At 29.8% G+C, this 24,019-nt stretch overlaps 3 protein-coding genes across 3 annotated transcripts; all 3 read right to left on the reverse strand.

Annotated features, from left to right (window-relative positions):
* Positions 1–3,452: 3,452 nt before the first annotated feature.
* LOC108472843 (uncharacterized) lies at positions 3,453–4,365 on the reverse strand. Its single transcript, XM_017774398.2, has 2 exons — positions 3,858–4,365; positions 3,453–3,763 (listed from the first exon to the last, which is right to left on the reverse strand). The coding sequence occupies exons 1-2, from the start codon at positions 4,017–4,019 to the stop codon at positions 3,659–3,661; spliced, it is 267 nt and encodes an 88-aa protein (XP_017629887.1). The 5' UTR covers positions 4,020–4,365; the 3' UTR covers positions 3,453–3,658.
* Positions 4,366–7,970: 3,605 nt separating this feature from the next.
* On the reverse strand, positions 7,971–10,399 carry LOC108471208 (putative H/ACA ribonucleoprotein complex subunit 1-like protein 1). Its single transcript, XM_017772820.2, has 4 exons — positions 10,120–10,399; positions 9,412–9,560; positions 9,204–9,319; positions 7,971–8,322 (listed from the first exon to the last, which is right to left on the reverse strand). Exons 1-4 carry the CDS (start codon positions 10,262–10,264, stop codon positions 8,148–8,150), a joined length of 585 nt encoding a protein of 194 aa, XP_017628309.1. The 5' UTR covers positions 10,265–10,399; the 3' UTR covers positions 7,971–8,147.
* A 3,003-nt stretch (positions 10,400–13,402) lies between these two features.
* On the reverse strand, positions 13,403–19,782 carry LOC108473893 (casein kinase 1-like protein HD16). The gene is made up of 17 exons (XM_017775702.2): positions 19,526–19,782; positions 18,324–18,812; positions 17,889–18,014; positions 17,729–17,802; positions 17,553–17,622; positions 17,415–17,470; positions 17,240–17,311; positions 17,053–17,147; positions 16,797–16,863; positions 16,588–16,717; positions 16,282–16,500; positions 16,062–16,192; positions 15,210–15,384; positions 15,026–15,116; positions 14,218–14,375; positions 13,924–14,112; positions 13,403–13,839 (listed from the first exon to the last, which is right to left on the reverse strand). Exons 2-17 carry the CDS (start codon positions 18,753–18,755, stop codon positions 13,780–13,782), a joined length of 2,145 nt encoding a protein of 714 aa, XP_017631191.1. The 5' UTR covers positions 18,756–18,812; positions 19,526–19,782; the 3' UTR covers positions 13,403–13,779.
* Positions 19,783–24,019: the final 4,237 nt, after the last annotated feature.

The following is a 24,019-nucleotide window of genomic DNA, read 5'->3' on the forward strand; positions in this document are numbered from 1 at the left end:
ATGTTTAGAAAAATATTTAGGGACTTGATGAAGTAATTATCTTTTTTAGATTAGTCGAAAAAAGAGTCTCACTTGAAAGTATTGCGGCATCTAATTAAACTTTTAATTTATTTGCATGTTAGTTTGTCTTATTTTGAAATTAAATTTAAATAGCATTTAAAAGATGACAAATGTGTCTTTTTATCAGATAACTCCATCCTTAAGCTTGAGATTTTAGTCTTTTCAGAATAGTTCCCTCATTTACTGTGACTTAACTAATAATTAAACTCGCTTCATTGAAATTCGTATTGTGAAGAATAAACTAATTTTAAAATAAGATAACATACTCGATAAGGCATGAGTTCTTGTAAGAATAATAAAACAAATCCTTCTCTTTTTTAAAAATAATAAACTTAAAAATTATATAAAATTCTTATTTAAATTAGCCAATATATTCCTCAAAAATTTCTTCAAGCTTATCTAAATTCAAATATGCTAGAGAATGAATTGAAAATATTTAAATTTAGAATTTAGCTTGTTTACTTTTATTCTTAAAAATTTAGCCATTTTATTTTTCAAAATTTAAAATTCAAGTTCAATTATGAACATTGTTAAAAATATTTTATTAAATTTATTTCATTACTATTTTTTAATTAAATTTCTACCAAGTGAATTTTTTATTTCAAAATGCTATATCAATAAATTTAATAAAATAATTAATTTTATTAATAATTAGAATGAATGTTAAAATCTAAAAATAAATTAAAAAACTAAATTCAAAATTTATAAAGCCTGCATTAACCTATAAAAATTTAAACCAACAGTAAAACCATTTGTCATTAAAGCTACCCACAAAACCATTAAATTTACACATGGTACAAAACATTGAAGTAATTATGACAATAAAGAAAAAGAGAGCGTAAGGATGGTGCCAAATACAAAGCATTTTTTAAAAAAAATCACGCGCCTCCTAGCATCCTCTTTATTTTCTTCCAAAGCAAAAACTCTCATCTCAAAGCCTTCATCTTTTTCTCGTACATTATTTGAAGCGGGCTGAAGTTAGGAAAAAAAATTTAGAAGAGTCGAAATTAAATTATAATTTTATAATAATAAAAATAATTTTATTATTTTAATAATTTTATTTTATAATTTTAAAAGATTAAATTAATTTTTATAATTTTAAGAGAGTTAAAATATAATTTTATTTTATTAATTTAAAATTTTAAAAATTTTAAAATCTAAATAAAAATTAAGTTGTTGATTTCAAATTTGTTTCAACCTATTTTTAATTACAACTATTTGTTACTCATTCTCCTTTGTATAGTTGTTATATTAAAATCAATTTCGACGTTGAAGAGGCGATAGCAAACCGTAGACGGCGGCTTTAACAGCAACGTAGCAAAGGGCAAAAATCATAAAGGTTTATCTCATCTTCCAATTTTTTTAAAAAATTATTTTAACTCTTTATTTAATTTTTCATCTCTTCTGGATATTAAATTTGTACTATTTGTTAAACCATCTCAAAATAGATAGAAAAATTAATATTTATTAACTTTGCTAACGTATCATGCACTGAATCGTAATGTGAATGTCATATTAATAATTAATTAATTTTAATTTTTAAAATATTTTTAAAATATTCTTTTATAATTAATTGTAATGTGACATGACAATCCACGTGCATGTCACGTTATTAAAATTAACAAACCTTAGTTAAAAAGATGAAAAATTAAATTGAGAGCAAAAATGACTTTTTTATATAAAGTTAATGGGCCAAATAAATTATTATCCCAAATAAAAACTAATTCACCCTATTTATTTCTATTTTAATTTTTACATTTTAGCTTTTTTTAAGGTTGACATGTAATGAAAATTAAACGGGTTAAAGATTACATTAGCCCAAACCAGATTCAATTTTCAATTTTGTAGTGGTTCAGATTGATTCAATTAAAAAAAGTTTTGTAATATTGATTGAACCGTTGAACCAACTGATTTTTAATTTAACCAGGTCAACCGTCTGACTTAGTCTGATTTCAACAACTATGATTTTTTTTTGTTATACCATTGTCTTGACAAGGACACGTGGTAGAGCAAGAGGTGACTTGTCATGGACCCTTCATTGAGGACTGCTTGGGACGAACCGTGAGTGTAACCCTCCATTTAGCATCCTTTAATGCGACTCTTGTCCAAACCATCCATAAGTGACCCTCCACAAGTCTTAGTTGAGACGATTCACTACGAACTCTTTGTAGGGACCACAAAGTATAACAATCTCTATAAAGAAAATATCATAGCAGGATCACACAGTAGTACATATAGTGGCAATTGATTTGTAACGGCTCTACAACCTGGCCGATCACATAGGCAAGCTACCCTTCATATTGTCAACTACATGGCATAACGGGATAGGGATACCCCTTATGTATACCCTATAGCATGACAGACAAAGGATCTCCTTCTTCCTCGAGAAAAACCCAAGTATTCCTCCTCTCCTCAACCTCCTATTTCGACTCTCCGCTTGATATAGATAAACTAACTTCCTTATCTCCACTAGAGGTGTGCATGGGCCGAGCCGGGCCCATAAAAAATTTTAGGCCCATTTTCAAGGCCCGGGCCCTGCCCGAAATATGGGCCTGAAAATTTTTCCGAGCCCGGCCTGAGAAAAAAATGGTAGGCCCGAGCCCGGCCAGATCATATTATTTTTTTCTTTTTTATTAAATAAAAAACTTTAAAATATAATAAATCAAATACATTTAAAACATAAAACAAATATTAAAACAAAAATAAATAAATAATGGGACTAAAATAATTATTAAAATAATACATAAATTAAAAATATAATAAAAAGTAATTATATTAAAATTGAAAAATTGAAACAAATTAAAACTAAATTAAGAATTAAATTATATTAATAACAAAAGTTTTACAATATCAAAATAACATCAAAACAACAAAAAAGTAAAGTAAAAGTACTAAAGTTATTTAAAATTAAAATAAAAAATTTTAAAAATAATTTAATATTAAAATCGGGCCAGGCCTGGGCCAAAAAATCTTACCCGAGGCTCGGCCCGTTTTCTAAACGGGCCTCGTTTTTTGTCCAAGCCCTTTTTTCGAGCCTATATTTTTACCCAAACCCTTTCATTTTTCGGACGGGCCTTCGGGCCGGGCTGAGCCGCCCAGCCCATGCACACCTCTAATCTCCACCACCTTCTATAAATTGTGTCAACAGTTTTTAATGTTTTTATAGTAGTTTTTATAACACAACTACAAATCATTACAATTACAAATGAACGATTTTTCGATATCCAATAACCACATTGAGTTATAAATAACTAAATTTATAATCGAATCAAACTCTTAAACAGATTAAAACTCACGGAATACTGTTTTCTCTATCCACAAAATTAAAATTCGAAAATTTATTCAAAAAGCATTAAGCTCTAATACAGAAATAAAATTTGCAGGAAATTCAGTTCATCAACCAAAGATTCTAATTATATAAATTTTCATTCATAAAACATGGTAAATCTACAATAATTGAGAACTTTTCATCTCTTTAGATTCAAATTTCCCTATCTTTGGAAACAACAACGAACTCAATTTCTCATACACACATTCATACATATTGAATAAGAAAAAAAAATAGTTTGACATAATTCTACAATTCAATCAAAAACTGTTAAGAGCTCTTTAATTTCTCATCATTCTTCAATTCCTTAAAATTCCTCCACAAATACCTTCCACTAGCCATATCAACAAATACCCAGAATCCATTCTTAACCATCTGGAAATTCAATAACAGGAAAAAAATTGCAATTAATTTAAATAATATAATGATATGAACATGATTTAATGATAATACGAACACGAATGCATACCATTTTGAAACTGAAATCTTGTTCATTTTTGGCAACAACTTTCCTTGAATCTTCAGAAACCCCATCATCCGCATCAACCGATGAACCCACCGCCGTTCTCCAAGCGAAATACCCAGCTAAAATCGCCGAGAAAAACACCAACAAGAACCTCATAGGACACATGTTTTTCAATTTTTTTCTTCAATGAAAGAGAAAGATTTAGAGATTCGATTAGAAACCCAGAATTTTTTTTCTTTGTTTATGCGATATGATAGATTGGAATTACGAAGAATGTAAAAGGAAGAAAGCTGAAAATTAAAGGAAAAAATGGTGAGAATTTTTTTTTTTGGGAAAACGCCAGAGAATGTAAAAAGTGTTTAAATGATATATTGGAAAAAAACGCGTTTGCTGAAGATAGAAGTTTTCTCCTCAAAAAAGGGCTTTTGGTATATTATTGTATGGCTTCACAAAGTCAAATGATGGCTTACCAACTCCATTAATAATTTGATCGTCATTTTATCGATTTTCAGTTTTGGGTTTTAGCAGCAAAAATGAAATATTTAATTATAGCTTTTAGTCTCTAGAAAAAGGGGAATATCGACCAAATTGGGAAAGAAGCAGCCTAATTTGTTTCTAATTTAAGATATATTTATAAATTAAACCCTTAATGTTTACATTTTTTATCAATTTAGCTCTTTCTTTTTTTTTAGTTAAATTTAGCCCTTTACCTTTTAAAAATAATCAATTGTTATTTTTTTAACAAAAATATTAACTAAAATATTAAATTTTAAACATGTCAACTCTCATGGCAACCTAAGTGTACTTTGTGTTTTTTTATCTTTTAGATTTTTAAAATTTTAAATTATTTATTAACGTGGAATATAAGACAAACAATGTTATGTTAGTATGAAATACACTTGGGCTCAGGGGTAAAGCCAACAATTCATTATTAGGGGGCTAAAATAAAATTTTAAAATTTTGTTGGCTAAAGTTAAAAATTTGTTCAAAAAATAATTAAATTGAATACTTCATAACTAAAAGGACTAAAAGAGATATTATAACCCGTAACTAAGGGAGGACAAGGCTACCATCTACCTCTCTTCCTACACCCCTACTTGGACATTAATATTAACATCGTTAAAAAATTAATGTTTTAATCCGTTGATGGCTAAATATTCAATGCTCAATACCCCTATAATATTAATTAATAAAGTCGAGGCATTGTTGGTGAACCGGATTTATTGAGTACCCATGTCAAAAACTGCGCTAAGAGAGCAAACAGGAGCCTTATCTTCAAATAAAATCTCATTTCAGTTCCTTTAATTTATTTAAAATTATAAATTACTATAATGATAAAATTACACTTTGATTTTCAATATGATAAAATTTTAATTTAATTCTTTTAAAAATTTTGATATAATAAATTAATATACTAATAAAATTATATTTTGGCTTCATCCCTTATCTAAGTTTGAGTTTTACATGTGTAATTGTAAAGCACCCATAATCTCATTCCAACATTTAAATAAAAGAATAAATGCGTTTGAGTGCGTTTAAATTCACGTCCTCTGATACTGACAACAATGTCGATACAACTGAACTAATACCTATTCAACTTCAATCCCAATATTTAAATATGTCATGGATGAGTTTTATCCAATTTTTTCCTTGATTCTTTTGCTTGTTTATAAAAATAAAAATATATAAATATTAATATAAAAATTTTGTAGAAATGGTTTATGAGTTAACTTTAGCTTGGTCCGAATTGTGCTTTTATATTTATATATATATATAAAGAGGGTAAAATTTAGGCCTATTCAACAATGAACCATAGAAAATGTCAAAAAGAGCATGAGGCTGCCGTTTTCTAAATCTCCCAACAGAATTTTTTTTCATACTAAAATTAAAATGACCTCACATTTAGGTATTATTAATTGATATTTATAGGCAACAATTAAAAATAATTTATTATTACGTTTTGAAATAAATATTATATACACATTAATTACACTTTTCTGATATTTTCCCATCTTTAGTTTATTATTTTATTATTTATTTTATGGGTAGAAATGGACAAAAATGGTCGGCCAAAGTTTTCCATATCCATCCAATTATTAACTACGGCTTTTTCTAAATCTTTGCTGTAGAGCACAAAATCCACAGGCAATATTAATTATGAAAATAATCCAATCTAAAAATTGTGTAAGTAAATGATCCAATTTCTGTCTGACCTCTCATTGTCGATTAATTATTGTATTTTAAAAAATAATAATTTTTAAGTGGTGCTGTTGATAATTTGATGGTATTAAATTGAAACGTGATTATATAAATTGTTTAAGGACCTGATAAAATAATTATCTTTTTTAAATTGATTGAAGTGTGATTATATAATATCGTGGAAATCATTTTAATTTAGATATTTTTATAATTAATAAAAAAATTAAGTTATTTAAAGGAAAAAAAAAAAGCGTTAGGCAGCCACACGAACATGTTTGACTTTTTGCATTGTTGGGTAGTACCAGTCGATAAGCATGACTTTTTGCATTGTTGGGTGGTACCACTCGATACTTTTTGACTTTCGTAAGTACCAAGTTGGGCAACATGATCACAACTCTGCTTAAAATTTTGATCACGCTGATTCACTTCTTTTTCTAGAGGTAAATTCAATTATAAAATTTTCAAGGTATTAGAATATAGATTTTGTTTCATATGAATTTATAATTTCATTGTTTTTAAAGGAATTAAATATTTTTTTAATATTTTTTGAGAGAATCGAAACATAATTTTATCTCATATTAATTTTTAATTTAATTATATTTAAAGAATTAAAATTACAATTTTATATTTGAGGCGGAGCGAAACCCTTGCTTACTTTCCTTATATTCACTAAAATAACAATGTTACTTTCATCACTAAATATTAAGTGAAGTAATAATGTTCATTGTACTTTCAAGAAAGATGTCAATTCGAATATTAGAGATAATATTATTGAAAATAATAACCCTAAACATAAATTATAAAATAAATCAGAAAAATACCAAAACACAAATCAAATAAATAACTATAAAATAATTATTTAAACCCAAAAATCTAAACTCAAAATTATCACTAATCTAAAATGAACTCAATTTTGATTTGACAGACTTCCAAACTCTATTATTTGGATGTTATTTGAGATCAAACTGTAGCTATGAAAGTAATAGTCTTAAGTATCATAATAATTCACTAGAGAATCTCATGTGTGGAGTTATTTTTTAAGTATATTATTTAATTTGTATAAAAAAATTTGAAGTAGAAAATGGTAAAAGGATTTTTCAAAATTAAGTAAATTGATTCGTCCGTTTGTGAGTAATTATAATAAGTGAACAATTTCAGACAATTAATTATTTTGTTAATGTCTTCTATCAATTGTACATAATTTTTATTAGTATAATAATAGATTTAACTTTTAATGTTTACATATTTTGTCATTTTAATTTTAATTTTAAAAATTCAACAAATTCATCCTCAATATGTACACATTTAGAAAACGTTGCAAGATAAAATTGTTAAATTAAAGTCAAATTGACAAAATATGTAAACTTTGAAAGCTAAATTTATTATTATATCAATCGAACTCATGTACAATGGATAAAAATATTAATTTCATGATTAATTATCTTTAGTTGCTCACTTTCAAAACTGTTAAGATTAAATTATCCTATTTTTTCAAAAGACTAATTTGCTCAATTTCAAAATTAAAAGGGACTAAAATGAATTTTACCAAAAATACAATAAAATAATTGATTTTAAATTTAATGCATAAAAATCGAGCTCCTAAATTTCTAAACTTTAAAAACAAAAAGACTCTTTAGATAAAATTCAAATCTCAATTTATCGATTAAGTCTTAACTCGATTAGTATAAACACTGTTGCCAATGTAAAAGGCTGAAGCGCTAATCTCATATTTATGAGTTGAAAAAAGATTAAGAGTAATTCTCCAGATTATGTTAAAAAAAATAAATATGATCGAAATCTATAATGAAATTATTAAAAAATAAAATAAAGTTTCAACCTCGAGCTTGGCTTATGTCGGAGTAGAACAATAGAGCATAACCTATCGTGGAGAGGGGAATAAGCTGGATCACCAGCATGTATCATAAACTTGGTTATAGGCATTTTCGATTGACAAAAGTACGAGATGAACGTATCTGTGTTGAACATGCTACAGTCGCAATCAAGTTCGGAATCAAATTTTCGAAGTTCAATGCCCATGACATTGCAAAAGGATAAAATAAATGGGCATTGGTACTGTTACAAAATGTTATTACTTTAAAATCTCCCTCTGCCTCTAAAACCACCACCATGGCCACCGCCCCTAAAACCACCCCTGCCACCTCTAGGAGCACCCCTTCCACGGAATCCACCACCTCCACCACGACCACCGCCTCTACCGCCACCTCTGCCTCCTCCACGACCACCTCTTCCACCAACTTGTGCTTGCCCCCTACAAAATTACATCATGTGATATTATGTACCATAACCAATTATATAAACTCCAGCAAACTAACAATTTCACATCAAAAGATAAATTAAATTGAAGCATATGAGGATGGCAACAGATCGGAAACCAGAACTTGACTTGAATCTAGCTCCCAAGAACAGACCCCTGAAACAAAGAACTCCTCCCAATCTGTAAACTTAAACACCATTTCCAAAAATCTACCAACTAAACCAAATATATTAAAAAAAAAAGTTAAAGAATTAAAAGAGGGGGTACTTTAGTAAAAATATTGAGTCGAGGCAAGGTGGATTTTATCTAAAACCGCCCCCAATATGCCCTGAAAATTTCAGCCAAGTAACTAACTTGCCTAGCCTCTGAACTTGATTGTCAGATAAAAGAAAGACCTATAAGGTGAGGTTGAAACTTGAAAAGTTGGGTTATTTATCCTCATATATGTTCGGGGCAATGTGGATTTTATCTAGAACCACTCCCAACCTGCCCTGAAAATTTCAGCTAAGAAACCAACATGCCTAGCCTCCGAACTCGATTGTCAGATAAAAGAAAGCCCTATAGGGTGAGGTTGAAACCCAAAAAGTTCGCTTGTTTCTCCCATATAAGTTCGTGGCAAGGTGGATTTTATCTAGAACTGCCCCACAACTTGTCCCGAAAATTTCAGATAAGAAACCAACATGCCTAGCCTCCGAACTGGATTGTGAGATAACAAAAGACTTACAGGGGGAGGTTGAAACCCAAAAATTTCGGTTTTTTCCCCATGCAAGTTTGGTTGAAACTCGACAAGTTTGGTTAGATCATCTGATAAAATAAATCAAAGCAAAGCAATTTTGTGACAGTAAATGAAAGAATATAAGGAAAAGCAAACATACTTTGGTTGTGGAAGAAATCTAGCAAGAGGCAAAAGTTTGCTCGGGTCAATATAGAACTTATCACCCGCAGTGTACGAGGTCGCTACAATACCTTCCAACAGCTTGATTGAAAAATACTGCAACAAGCAAGAAAGCAAATAAACCAACATGCATATGAAAGTCCAGAACATTTAAGAACAATGCATTGAAAACTAGCATCAGAACTCACAGATTCGTTGATAGGACCGAAGATTTCATCGACTTTCCCAATCTGGGTCTTGTTTTGCAGATATATGTTAGCATTAAAGAAAGGTATTTTCTCATTACTCAGCTTTGTCACTGCATCACCCTCACAAGCATGAAGGAATGTAGATACCTCTGCACAAATAACAAACAAAAGAAAGTCAAATTATTGCCCAGATTGTTCGTTAAGTCAAATTATTGCCCAGATTGTTCGTTGTTGTTTAAGTATGGTGTATTGACACCCGTATCGGACATATTTTCAGACACAAATTTCAAAACGCAATCCTACAAGTGAAGGTTCTTTTAAGAAATTAGACATACCAATGTCCGATATAATTGTATCTTACACTCACACTCAAGTTCGAGTAACAAAACAAAATAATATCTTTTACTGCTAAGTAACCAAAATAATAACTTGCACTCACATCCGAGCTCTTATTTGCAATAAAACCACTGCTTTTATCCCTAATTTTGCAATTAAATTTAATTTTCTAAGCATCCAACAAGATATGTGTGTGTATAGACAAAGCAAAGGGCAATGGAAGAAAAACCGTAAATAAAAAATGTTACTACCTAGTACTTACTCCTCACTGCATCAAAATGGGGTTTCTTTTATTGTTCCTCTCATTTTCTTAGCATCCAAACAAGAAAACCAAAATAACAATTACCACAAAGGGGTAAAAAAAACACTAACCCACTACTTCAGCAGGAGGGCCTTCATCACGAAACCCACCGCCACCACGTCCACCACCGCGACCAAAGCCTCCTCGGCCACCTCCTCTCCCTCTGCCACCGTCCCTGCCGCCACGGAAACCTCCGCCTCCTCTCGGTGGTCGCATGGATTTTGCCTTTTTATCACACTCTCTGTTCGGCTTCTCCGAGGTGAGGCTTCCAAGTGTTTTTTCTTCTGAAAGGGTTTATACTTGGAGTAGTAAAAATTTGTAAGAAACAGGAGAAGTAGGGTTTTGCAGTTTCTTAGTATATTAAATTACTAAACTATCCTTTTAGTTAAAAGCATGTGCATTCATGAGCAGAAATTTGTCTGAATTTATTTTTATAAATTTTTTACTCAATTTTATAGGATTATTTTTACTCAATTTAAAACATATTTTAATTATCATGATGGAGTGTGATTTTTAGAGGTAGTAAATCTTAATAGTAGAGTGATAATTTCATAATAAAATATTAATATAAATAATTAAAATATAATATTTTAAATATAAATAATTAAAATATAATATGAGATAAATGTAGTGATTATTTTTATAATTTATTTATTAATATAATATGCTTCAATAATTAAATTAAAATAAAATCTTTTGATAAACTTTTGTAGTGCTGAATTCCTCAAGTTTTGAATTTATATTTTTAAATTATTTGATATTTTTAACAATTATTTATTTTACTGATTTGAACTTGTTAATATACTCGTAGTTCTAAAAATAAAATAAAATTTATTTCAAATTATATTTTAAAAATAAAATAAAATTGCCTTAAACATTTTCAAGACGGTGAACTACAAGTTCATTGGCTTGATCACATTCAAGGTAAAAATACAGTGTAATTGCTTATTTGAACCTCTAATTTTATAAAATAAAGTTATTTAGTTTTCCGTTTAATTTTTCATTTGTTTTAGTACTTAAACTTGAATTGTTTATTAAGTCACCTAAATATGAATGAAAAAAATAATATTTTATTAATTTTATTGATGTGACATACGCGTGAAGGGTTAAAATGAAGAACTAAAATGATCTTTCTTTTTTTTTTTGTAAAATTAGAGTGCCAAATAAGTCATTTACCTCAAAGTACCATAGAGGTCTCTATACTAGGACTCAAATTGTATTTTTGCCCCCTTTACTTAAAAAAAGGGCAAATTAATCCTTGTATCTTATGCTAAGGAGCAAATTAATCCTTTCTGTTAAAGATTTAATCTATTTCTTCTATTAAAGATTGATGTAGTTCATAGAAAAATCTGACAGTTACACGTCATATGTATAAAAACCAATTTTTAGCAATAGTTATGAATGATTTTTTTAATAGAATTGTCAATTTGCTCTTTGATCTAATTTACGAGTACTATTTTACACATTGTTTTAGTAGAGGGGTAGAATGCAATTTGACTTCTAGTATAATGGCCTTCATGGTACTTTTACCAACACTTTGATTACTAAATTTTTCAAATTTTTTTTTAAAGTGTAACAAGTATAATATAATTACAAATACAAGTCTGAGTAACCACAAGTATCAAACTATTACAAATGAACTATCCGAGTAATCACTGAATAGAATCAAACTATTACAGCACAATATTAACAAACTAAAAATTGATACGATCCTAACTAACCCCAACAAACTAAGATTATCTAGACTAAAACTTCCATACATGATGAGCTAAAAAATCTACGCATATAATTGCACATAATAAGCCTCGAATCTAAATACCAATACCTAGAGCCTCCGTCTTTGATAACTAAGCTAAGACCTCATTGTATTTTTATAATCACTAATATTATCTATTTATTACATATCAAACTATTTGACCAATGCTCGAATATTTTTGAACAATTTAAATTTTTTAAACTTATCTTTTCCCTTTATATTTTCATTTTCTTAAAAAATTTGTATTAAAACAAAATTTAGTACAAATGATGGACTTTGAAATTTTTTCAATACATAGAATATTTTAAAATCTTTCTTTGATAGACGTAAAAATAAAATAAAATTATTATCTTCTTCTTTTATTTTACAACTTGATTTTTTGTATATTTCAATAGATTATTCGTAAGTATTATATATACATAATATTTTTAATTTATTCAAAAATAAGTTTTTTAATAATTTCATTATAGTTTTGATTATATCTATTATTTTTAACACAATGTCTAAAACTACCTATAGCCCTTCTTCAACCCATAAATAGGAGGATAATGTACTTCAGCGCACTCGAACCCATGTTCTCTAGGGGTGTTCAATCGGTTAAATGACTCAAACTACCATTAATTAAATTAACCGACCCCTTTAAACCTTTAATCTTTAACTAAACCAATCTTGTTAAAAAATAAATTAACCAAACCGAATTTTTTCGGTTAATTCGATCGGTTAACCGAATTAATTAAAATTTTATATTTTTATTTTTGGTTAAAACAAATATAAAACATAAAAAAATTAACCGAATTAACTGATCGATTAATTTGTACTTCCAAAAAATTAACCGAACTAACAAACCCTGGCATAATACTTATATGCTATAATATTATTTATTAAGATCAGTTAATTTGGTTAATCGACCTATTTCAAATTAAATTAACTGTTAACTAAACTTCCAAAAAATTATTAACTTATCCCCAACCGAACTAATTCGATTAACTGAATTAACTCAACTTTACCCAAAATTTACACACCCCTAACGTTCTCCTACATTAACCACAATGTCTGTTATTATACATAAAACAAATTTTATATGTACAGAATTCTATACGTTCATTATTATATTTGCAAAATATATGAAAGACAGATTTAAAAGAAATTTACTTTCAATTAACATCATAAATTAAAAAATTAAAATGTCAATTAAAATTTATTATTAAAGATATAACTTAAATCTTTGTTAAAAATAAAATAGAAATTAAATCTATAGATTGTTTTCACTTTGTTCATTTTTCTTTCTTTTTAATGAATATGGTTTTAGTTGAAGAAAAATATTAAGTACATAAATATTATTTTATTTAATAAAAAATTAATTTATCATTACTTCATAATGTATACCAAACCAAACTTTCCTGAGAAATACATTTCAAAGAATGTCACATTCCTATGATAACATGAATAACACCAAACACTAAATAAAAATAATTGATTAAATCAGAAAGCTTCTGAATTATGGATTCAATCACCTCTAGAAGGAAGGCAAACTGTAGGATATTAACCTTAACCCAATCCAACCAAAATAGTAATATACTAAATGAATATATGGCAAATTCTTATAAACTTTTGAGTTGTTATAAATATACAGATTATCAAGTATATGAAAGTATTGGCATATTTCCTCAGGTGAAAGATTTTCACTGCACATTTACTTGCAGCCATTAATGATATCTCTCAATAAAATAAAAGACAGCTTACCATCAAATTTATGCTTATAACAGAAAAACTGCTCAAGGAATTTTAACTCATTTCTTCAATTTCTCACTTATGCATTTCTTTTTTCAAGTTTTCCCCTTTTTACATTCACATATGAGAAGATTATATAGAAGAATTGACCGAACTCGAGACGAAAGATACTCGGTGGCTTTCAAACCATGAACTCATTTTCTTTTTTCTTTTTTTGGTTTAAGTCAGAATGTACAGACCGGGATTAGCGAACTGTCCGACCATAACAAATTGATGCAATGTATAGGTTTTTTGCCCATTTTTCCTGTAACATTAAAATCCAAACCAATGATCAATCATCATATGGATGTTAAAAGGATATCGAGGTGCGAAAATAAGGTATACCCACCTTTACATGGGTGCTGGGAAAGGCAGTTGTACGGAGCGTTTCCTGAGTATCATCTGTTGTTTTTCGTTTTGGAATGCTAAGTATGAAGGCAGCTTGATCCACAGTTGCAGCCATTGATGTTATTCTGTAACCGCTCTCCCATCGCCGGTGTATTCCTTCACTTGGATATAAGAAGTCGAGCTCCACAACCTTGAATGGTTGAAATAAATGCAAAACAACACGTAAGTAGATACTTAGGAAATGGAGGACAGTGGAAAACTGAAGATACATGTAAAGATCAAAAGAAAGGAATACCTGATCAGAGAATCCAGCGTTCCTTGACATTACCACACCCCAGCGAGTCCCAGCAGTTGTCATCGATGTTACATAAAAGCCTTCTTTCCACTTCTTATTTATCCACTTGAACGGAAAAGATTCGCTCACCTTGTAGGATTGCTGGGTGTAAGGAGTCCCTACGAAGTCACAGAAAATCAATAATAGCTTAGTGATTAGATGGTCAATATAATTTACATGCTTTCAATATATATGAATCTCGGGCAAGCTCGGAGCATATTGCTTTCACTGATCTCATCTGCAACCCACAAGCTTGACATTAGTTTCTTTCTAAAGGTTAATTGCTGCAAATAAGCCCTAAAAACTAATGGTTTTTGCCTTTTTGAAACCAAGGAGTCAGTTCTAGCCTTTAGGAGGAAACATAAACTGTAGACTATTTCATATTCACATCAGTACTATATTTAATCTCAATAAGATGTGATCGTGTATGACTGCTATGTTGCTTCGACTCGTCATTTTTCTTTTAAGTACCTGTGTCGTACACCTTTGGACATGAGTATGGGATACGACCCTCTAAAGACCCTTCAAATTAAGCATACCACTTTGGATATAACATAGTATGACTTCAGCATTATGGCAGCAGGTTTAGGAAGAAGAGCATAAAATTTGACGAGTCTTTAACACTGGGATTCATTAATAAATTTTAATATATGAATTTATCTGTGCATGACAGTGGTCTCAGCAAACTCAATGACACTGCTAAAAAGGTAAAAGTTTTCTAGTTTCAAAGTCATCTAAAAAGAAATATATTTAGTATGTAATGACCAACCTTTCGACATAACAACCAAGGAACTCTCGTTATTTGCCCCAGCTACTGAAGTAATATAGTAGTTCTTTTCCCACTGCTCCATAATCCAATCCTGATAAAATCGAGTTGATATTAGAAGTCCAAAGTAAAAAAGGCGCATAAAGCAAGAATAAAAATGACACCAATTAGGCCTTAGAATGATCACCTTGTGTAGAAATACGGTTGACAATTCATAAACCTGGGAAGAGAAACCAGTTCCCGCATCCATGATCAGGGCCCAGAGATTAGCTGCCGAAGCCACGCAACTAATAAACAAACCATCTTCATTACCCTTACTCACATGTTGGCTCAATCTCAAATCCGCTACATTGTAGTGATATCTACAAGATTGGTATAAAGCTAAAGGTCAGATGGACACCGATTGAGAACATACTGAAGATGAGCGAACTCTAGGCAAAAACAAACATTAAGCATCATAGTTTAATATCTCGCATTTCATGGAAAGAGGCATGCACCGGAAAACAAACATCAAGAAGTAGCAATCAAATTTTAATGGATCACATGCAAACTTTGAAATGAGTACTGGGTCTTTTGTCATTTACTTTAGTTTTGGCCAGTCACTGTAAAAGTTTAATCATCAAAGACAAGACACCAATAATGAAAGTTGTTAAGCATCGATTGAATCTAAAACCGATTGAAAATAGGTGGGGGAATCCAACTTGAGTATAAGACCACAGCATACCCAAGACTTTTAACAGATGTAGGATAACAGAACTTAATACTCCCCCCTAAATGCAGCTAACAAGGGGCCACATGTGGAAAGCCAGGTGGGGTAAGTTAACCTCACATGGGGATAGGCCGGAAACAGAAAACCAAGGATCCGATACCATGCCAAGAGTCAACCATAAAACTATTTGGCAATAGGAGGAAGGGCCCGACTTGAATATAAGATCATACAACAAACATTAAGGATTGGAGATAAAATAAAATATTTGAGCATTTCACAACAATAAGTAGTAGAAATGGATACTATATTTAACAAGAAATGCAATTTTACCTTTGCTTCATAGGGCGATGAGCATTGTAAATCGAAATCCACTGAGTAGCAGCATTACCTATTCGTACTTTTTTCTTAGGTTGCTCATCTTCTTCCAAGTTAATGAGTATTCTTCCCCTCTTTTGCCCAATCTATTTATACAAAAGGAAACCAAGAAAAAGTTTTTTAATTGAACAACCTATCGAACTGGTTTAATTGTGGGAAAAGGCATAACAACCACCTTAAGAGCTCCGTCAATTCTAATTGGTTGCAATGGTGTGCATGGTTCAATTAGGCTTTCAAAGAAGGATATGAGCTTGGCATAATTGGGCTCCTCGTTGAACTTCATATTTGAAACAGCTTCGAGGAACTGCTTAAATGGTGCAGGACAAAAGCAACACATCAACTCGGGTGAAGTGGCCATCTTTTTCTTGCAAACCAGAAAACTCTTGTTATCCCCCTGTGAAGCCCCAAAAAAAGCAGGATGGTAAAGAGGAATGAAGTATACCAGATTAGGTAAATCCATAATCGAAACAATGAAACAAACCTGATAACCCTGCCATGGTAACCGCCCTTTTAGAAGAAATAACAATGTGTATGCCAAAGACTCGAGGTCATCCCTACGACTTCCAGTCCGACCTAAATGTGCATGTACACTAGCATATCTAACTGTTCCCCTGACAAAAGAAATATTGAAGATATTAGCACCAAGTATAAGCAATACCCTCTTATGTTTAAAGCAAAAAGTCCACAAACCTGAATACATCAGGCCTCTGATCATAATCAACATGTTGACCTGAGCGTGCATCTTTCCATCTAGAAGCTGATCCAAGAACACAAGAGGCAGATAGCAATTAATACCATTAGCAAATAGCATTTATTCCAGCTCGGTTAAAAAACATGAGAGAAAATTATAATCTCGTAGAGAAATCTCCCATTGAAGAAGAAGAGAACACTATAAGCGCTCATGCTAAACACAGCACAAGGGAAGTTGGGACTGAGGATAACTTACCTAAACCAAGATCAATAAGATATAGCTTCTTCTCATCAGCTGATCCAGGTCGGCCTAGTAAAAAATTCTCAGGCTTCACATCCCCATGCACGAACCTTATTTCAAGCAGACAATAAACAATCAGCTGCAACAATGCAAAACGGAAGGATGAATTTAATGAAGTGCAGAAAGTTCAGATATGACATACCCTTTTAAATGAAGCTTTTCAAGAATTGATATTGCCTCCACTGCCACGCAGGCAACCATATTAGGAGACATCCTGTCATATTACACGTTACAAATATGAAAGTGTATTGTAGAATCATCTAGACGTGCCTCGAATATGTGCAACAAAGACAAAAGAGGAGGAATCTATTTCTTACGATTGTCCTAAAGAATTCCAAACATCCCAAAGACTAGGACCGAGCATATCCATCACCTGAAAATTTCATTAATTTTCTTTAAGATGCATTAAGTATTTCGGGTGTTATGACACAAAGGAGCACAGAATAAAAGCTCACCAGAACGTAGAAGTCTCCTTGGATACCCTTGTGATGCACCCAAGGAACTCCATAGCACCCGTTTAGGGTACTTTGCATTTCGTAAGGACATCAAGAGAAAAAAAGTAAGAATTTAGAAGCTGCACTATATAGAAACAAAAGCTTGACTCAAAGTTTTAGGATTATAAATGCCATACTTGTACACTTGCCACTCATAAGGTGGACCATAGTTGCAACCTTTACTGTTTCGGTGCTCAAGTTTCAAGGCTACCTGTTATGAAAAAATCTCATGTCATCACATCCAAGTGGTTTGATCTGGAAAACCCTTAAGCATGGGAATGAATTTCTCGGACATACCTCAATTGCATCTGGTCCAGTTCTACCACTACCACCACTTACCCTTCGGCCAACATAAACCTGGCCAAAACCACCCTTTCCCAGTTTCCTTTCTACCTTATATACAGGAGAATTACCCACTTGTACCTGCAACAAATAATAAAAATGGTATGCATTGAGAGAAACAACAAAATAACTACGTACGTTATAGTTGGTAAGAAAGTTAAAACACTGGTTCCCTCACTTTCATGAACAATAGAAGTAGAAATGATTATCCAATTAGTTGAAGCATTCTTGAAATGCTGTCATGAAGGATACGAAAAAAAAAACCCGTAATTTAACCGGTTTTCTTGCCAAAAGTAAGGTGTCCCGGGAATAAGCAACTTAATATGGAAGATTTAAGTAAAAAATAAATATATTTAAAAAGGAAACATATGGCAAACACTTTGGATATACCCTTTCAGGAACTGGGGCTGTACTAGCTTCTTCATCAACTCCAACTATTTTGTCACCACTCCTACCCTCCATTGCAATATCTTTATCTGCCACCACCTCTACTCGGTTAAAAGCCGCCGGTTCAGCTGCAACCAAAGGTAAAGCCCCTGGAAGAACCTGACAAGGTTCGGGGTCTAAATCTATCAACCTAATGCCCCGGCCTCTACCAGCAGCTGTTGGCCTCGTAGGTACCACCGCTAAGGGCCCTTTGGCTACACCTGCAGCATTACCCCTCCCTCTTCCACCAACTCTCCTCCTGGTTCGGTTTTGAGCAAGCAGTACACAATTCTCCGGTTGTTCAACTGGTTGAGGATGAGGAGGATGAGGAGGAGGAGGAGGCTGAAGATCATCAATGCGTTTCGATCTCCGGGCTCCACTTCGCAAATCTGGCATCTTCACCCCATGCAATTCACATTCCAATTAATTCCCTCGATACCCCCTTCAAATCTTCTGTTAACATAAAAGTAACCAACTTTACCAATAAAAGAAACCAATAAACACATATCACATGCAAAACAGTACATATTCGGAAAGGTCTCATATAATCAATGTAACTATATATGGAACTTTTTTAACATACCCTTAGAATAAAAACTAAGTTTATATAAGCCCTGTCTATCATGACATTACAAGATATCAAATTATAAACAATAATAATACAATCAGTGAGCAAATTATATCAAAAGAGGAAACAAATAATTCTTCCACTAAGTAGCTATCTCAAATAGACTATTTAGCAAATAGTCTTTCAAAATAAATCTATTTTTTTTGCCAAGAACAGACTAGCTATAAAGCAAATGTAGCTAAAAACATACAAAAATCAATGCAAATTCATTCCATATTTGATAAAAAAACCCCAACTTCATAGATTATTTGTATCAGTCATTTCAATATCAAGCAAAAAGAAAAAATCAATAATTTACAATAAAAATCAACAATCTTTTGATCAACCATATTCATATTTCATTGCCCAAAAATATGATTCAAAAGATAGAAAAAATTCAAAACATCACACAAAAACTTTCCATTTTATAATCAGTTTAAACCAGATTTTAGTAACCAAACAATCTCTAATCTGATCATTCAACTGTTCATCAAAAATAAATAATCAAAAGTAAAACCGATCATCAAACAAACTTCAAAAAAATTACAAGATCGGTTACCTCAAAAAACGTGATGGGTCAAGCTCCGATTCTTGATGAAATATTCAGAAAATACATTTTTGGGGGCTTGATTTAGAAAAAAAAAACCAGAAATAAAAATCAATACTTGGAAAAAGAAAAGGTATGCCAAAAATTAGGGTTATCGAAAGATACAGAAAAAACCAATTTTTTTTTTTGAGAGATTGATTGAATAGAACTGTAAGAGAAGATTGAGAAAACAAATTTTATTATGTACGGGTGAGGGTCATTTGTGTGTCAAACATAAATAATAATAATAATAATAATAATAATAAATAAAATAAAATAAAATAAAATAATATTTATTATTATTATTTTAGAGTGCTTAAACTTTTTAAATAAATTTAAATAATTTACATTAACCATAACATTTGAATCCATAAAATAATAATTTTATTACTCAACTAAAATTGATATTTTATACATTTTAATTTTATTCTTTATTACCTTTATTGAATTGAGTTAGTATTATAAATTAATTAGACATCAAGACAACATTAATAATAATATTATAATAAATAATTATAATACATTTAATATTATTAATATTATGTATTTAAATATTTATTTTTATTTTTCTCATAATTTTGTTTAATTTTTTATTTTAATATTATATATATTTTATTTATTATTATTAATTAATTTCAAATTACATATTTTATTATTTATTATATATTATTTTTAAACATATTGTAATATTTTAAACAGTTGATTTTCGCAATGTGTATAATAAAATTCTAATACGAAAAGGATTTGAAGTGTAATTTAAAAAAAAAAGTTGAAGTGCAAATAGAATGGTAATGGTAATGTGATAGTGGTGAAATTTTTATGTAAAATATAGTTAATAAAATAAAATTTTGATAAAAGAGTACACTTAAAATCTTTAAGTTTAAATTTTATCATTTTATCGATTTCTACAAAATACCTTAACAATAAAAATTCCTCAATAATATAACTTATTTGTAAAAATAATAATTTTAATATTTTTAATTGAGTTAATATCTCTTTAATTTGTTGCAAAAGTTTAAAGATTTAAATAATATTATAAATTCAAACTATAATATATTTTTATTTATTTATTTGAAAATCATAATTAAAATGTATTTTTATAAATAAAAAATAAAATCTATGTATATACTATTATTTAAGTGTGTGATTGAATTGTTGTTACGAGTTAACACATCACTAATTCAGTTAAAAAGTTATGAAAATAACCTTACATATTTTAAATAAATTATGCTATTACGAAGGTATTTTTTCTGTTTTATTATTTTAAAAATAAAAAATATAAATGTTGAGATTTGAACTCGTATCCAAGAATATATAAAATCTTTTCTTTATCACTTTAACCAAAGTTTTATTTCCATTTTTTATACATTTAAATGATAGTACACAAATTGTTTCACCCACATTATTTGTATATAATGATAATTTTATTGATTGAATTTGTGTCACAAGTTCACTCTATATCAAGTTAAGAAAAATGGTAATTGGTAATATTATGATAAATAATTTGAGTGTATTTAATATTTTTAATCTAATGTATTTACCTAATTAAACTTCATTTTACTCACAATTTAAATTGTTTTTAATTTAATTTCATATATGTTGCATATGTGTCGTCGTAATTGTTGTTGTTTCAAACTTTATGTTTCGTTATTTATTATGTGTTATTTTTAAGTAGATATTTATATTCTAAATATGGAGTTTTCGAATGCATACATATGTAATAGAATTTTTAGTAAGATATTATAAAAATGTTTGATTGATTTAGTATTACTTATCATTTGAGTCTCAACTCAATTAAAAATTTTTCGAAAACTTTTTATAAAGTAACAAACAGTGGCTAAATTAGGCATATTGCCTTAAAAATAGGGAAATGGGCCGAAATTTATGATATTTAGGGAAATAGATCGAAGTGAAAACGCATCTAACTGAACGAGTTTTCTTCCCACTTGGGTGAAAGCGCGCCCCATTGAAAGTGTTTTCTTGACAAGTCAGCAAAAAATACACCCATTCTATTAGACAAGTTTTCACTTTCTCTCTCCTTAGTCGATTGGTTTTTTTTTTTAGGTTAGGATTTTGGTTTTATAAGGTTTAGAGTTAGAAAATTTGAGAGGAATATTTAGGGTTTTTTTTTTACTTTCTCATATCTCCCATATAGGTAGACATTGTCAATTTGTATCAATAGTTTACAATATTGAAATGCTCCTTTGCATTGCTCGAAAAGTCCAAAAGAATCGATGAAAAACTCTTTTCCCATGGGTAATTGTTAATATTCATAGTCTGTATGACTATACGTCGTACTACAACGCATGAGTCGCAAAACAAAAGGTTATGGGAAAGATGCATAACGGGTGGGACAAGTCATACAATGATTTGTGACAATGGTGTCAAGTATTGGCTCGATATGTACCAGGTTTCATAACTGATCTACAAGCGGAGTCTGTGTACTATCGTGATCAATTGGTTCATGGGAAAAGAGTTTTTCATCAATTCTTTTGGAGTTTCAAGCAATGCAAAAAATCATTTCAACACAGTAAGCCATTGGTACAAACTGATAACATCTTCTTGTACAAGAGATATGAGAAAGTCAAAAACCCCTAAGTATTTCGCTAAAAAATTTCAATCCTGAACCTTAAAAACATAAACCCTAAAAACACAAAACCCTAACCCTAGAAAAAGTCAACCAACTGAGAAAAAAGAAAGTGAAAACACGTTTATCTTACTAGACGCATTTTCTGTTGACTTGACAGGAAAGAGCTTCCAGCAGGACGCACTTTCACCCAATTAAGAAAAACACATCTCACTGGACGTTTTTCACATCTTTTCTCCAAAATCAACATATTTCTCTAAATATCACAAAATTTGACCCATTTCCCTAATTTTCTTTTCAACATATATGCCTAATTTAGCCAACAAACATTAGTATAAGAATATTTTTTATCTATTTATATATTATGTAAAATCTATAAAATACACATGCTAAAAATTGGACTTAAAACATTATATTTACTTTTTCAATCAAAACCTCATTTATTTGTATTTTTATATAAATATATTTATTAATATTTATTAAATATCTACTATACTTTACTTTTAAATTTTACTTTATCAATAATTAAATATTTTTCTTTTGATCGAAAAATTATAAAAGTATTTCATAGTTAAATAAAAATTAAAAGATAGTGTATATCTAGATATAACAAAATGGATTTTTGGCCTTTAAAATTAATTTTTTATTGATGAGTCCTTGTAATGGATGGCAAATTTGTTGACAGTGAGGGCGAGAGTTAAAGGGTTAGCAAGGACTCAGATCTCTTAAAATAAAAAATATTCATTTAGACTTTTTAATTTTTAAAATTTTAAATTAGTAAAGATAAAATTACACTTTAATCTCCTAAAATTGATAAAAATTTGGTTAATCATTTAAAATTATAAAGATATAGGCCATTAAAATAGTTAGATTACATTTTTACTATAGTAAAAATTATAATTTAATTCGACCCTTAAAAATATTTTCTAACTTCACCCATTTTGACAATCTATTAATGGAGACCTTCCATCCTCTAATGTTATTTCATTTGTTAGTGTTGACTATGCACAAAGAAGGTAGTATTATTCCTATTGTATGAAACTCATATTATTCTTCCTCTCCTTTCTTTTAATCCCTCTTGTGTCCTTAAAGGTTCTAACTCAAAAAATGCCAATAAGTCGAGTTAGAGATCGTAGCTAGTCAGAGAGTAGTGAAGGTCATGCGACTTCTGATGATGAGTCCTACATGCAAAAGACCATGGTTGTGAAGCTTCATCTGCTCAACAAGGTTGCAATCAGAAGAGTGCTGATAATGCCTGTTGGTCAAGAAGACCTAGCTTTAAGAACAGCACATTGGCGTTACTGTTTGATTGTCCATTTTCATGATTCTAGGTAGTTCTTAGTTTGATTCATTTGCACATCGGAATGCATAAGCTTAAGGTCACAATACCCACGATGTGACGAGATCCAATATTGCCACAGTCACTTTTTGTAATGGTTTAGGTTAAAGCGGTTAACTGAAGAAAATCACATGTACCAAATTGAGAGTAAAAAATCAAAGGTACTACATTAACAAATAATGTATAATTCACGGGATAAATCATTATTTGTTGATTTAAAATAGGGATAAATATCAAAATTATACATGAATATTGATAAAACGTGCAATGCTATACATAAACTATGAATTTCTGTAATTTTAGTAATGAAATTTTGATTTGATTCAATTTTTATAAATTATTAAAATAATTATCAATACAACTCCATTTTACATTTACATATTGTATACACAAATAATCATATTAATCTAATATGAAAAGAAAATGATGTATTTATATTTTTTAAATGTGTATGATTAAATCACAATCAAAATTTTATGTATAAATTTGAACCACGATCAAAGTTTCATGTTTATATCGTTCAAAAAAGTTTTATCTGTAT

This window comes from Gossypium arboreum, chromosome 11, assembly GCF_025698485.1.
Source record: "Gossypium arboreum isolate Shixiya-1 chromosome 11, ASM2569848v2, whole genome shotgun sequence".
NCBI classification, from domain to species: domain Eukaryota; kingdom Viridiplantae; phylum Streptophyta; class Magnoliopsida; order Malvales; family Malvaceae; genus Gossypium; species Gossypium arboreum.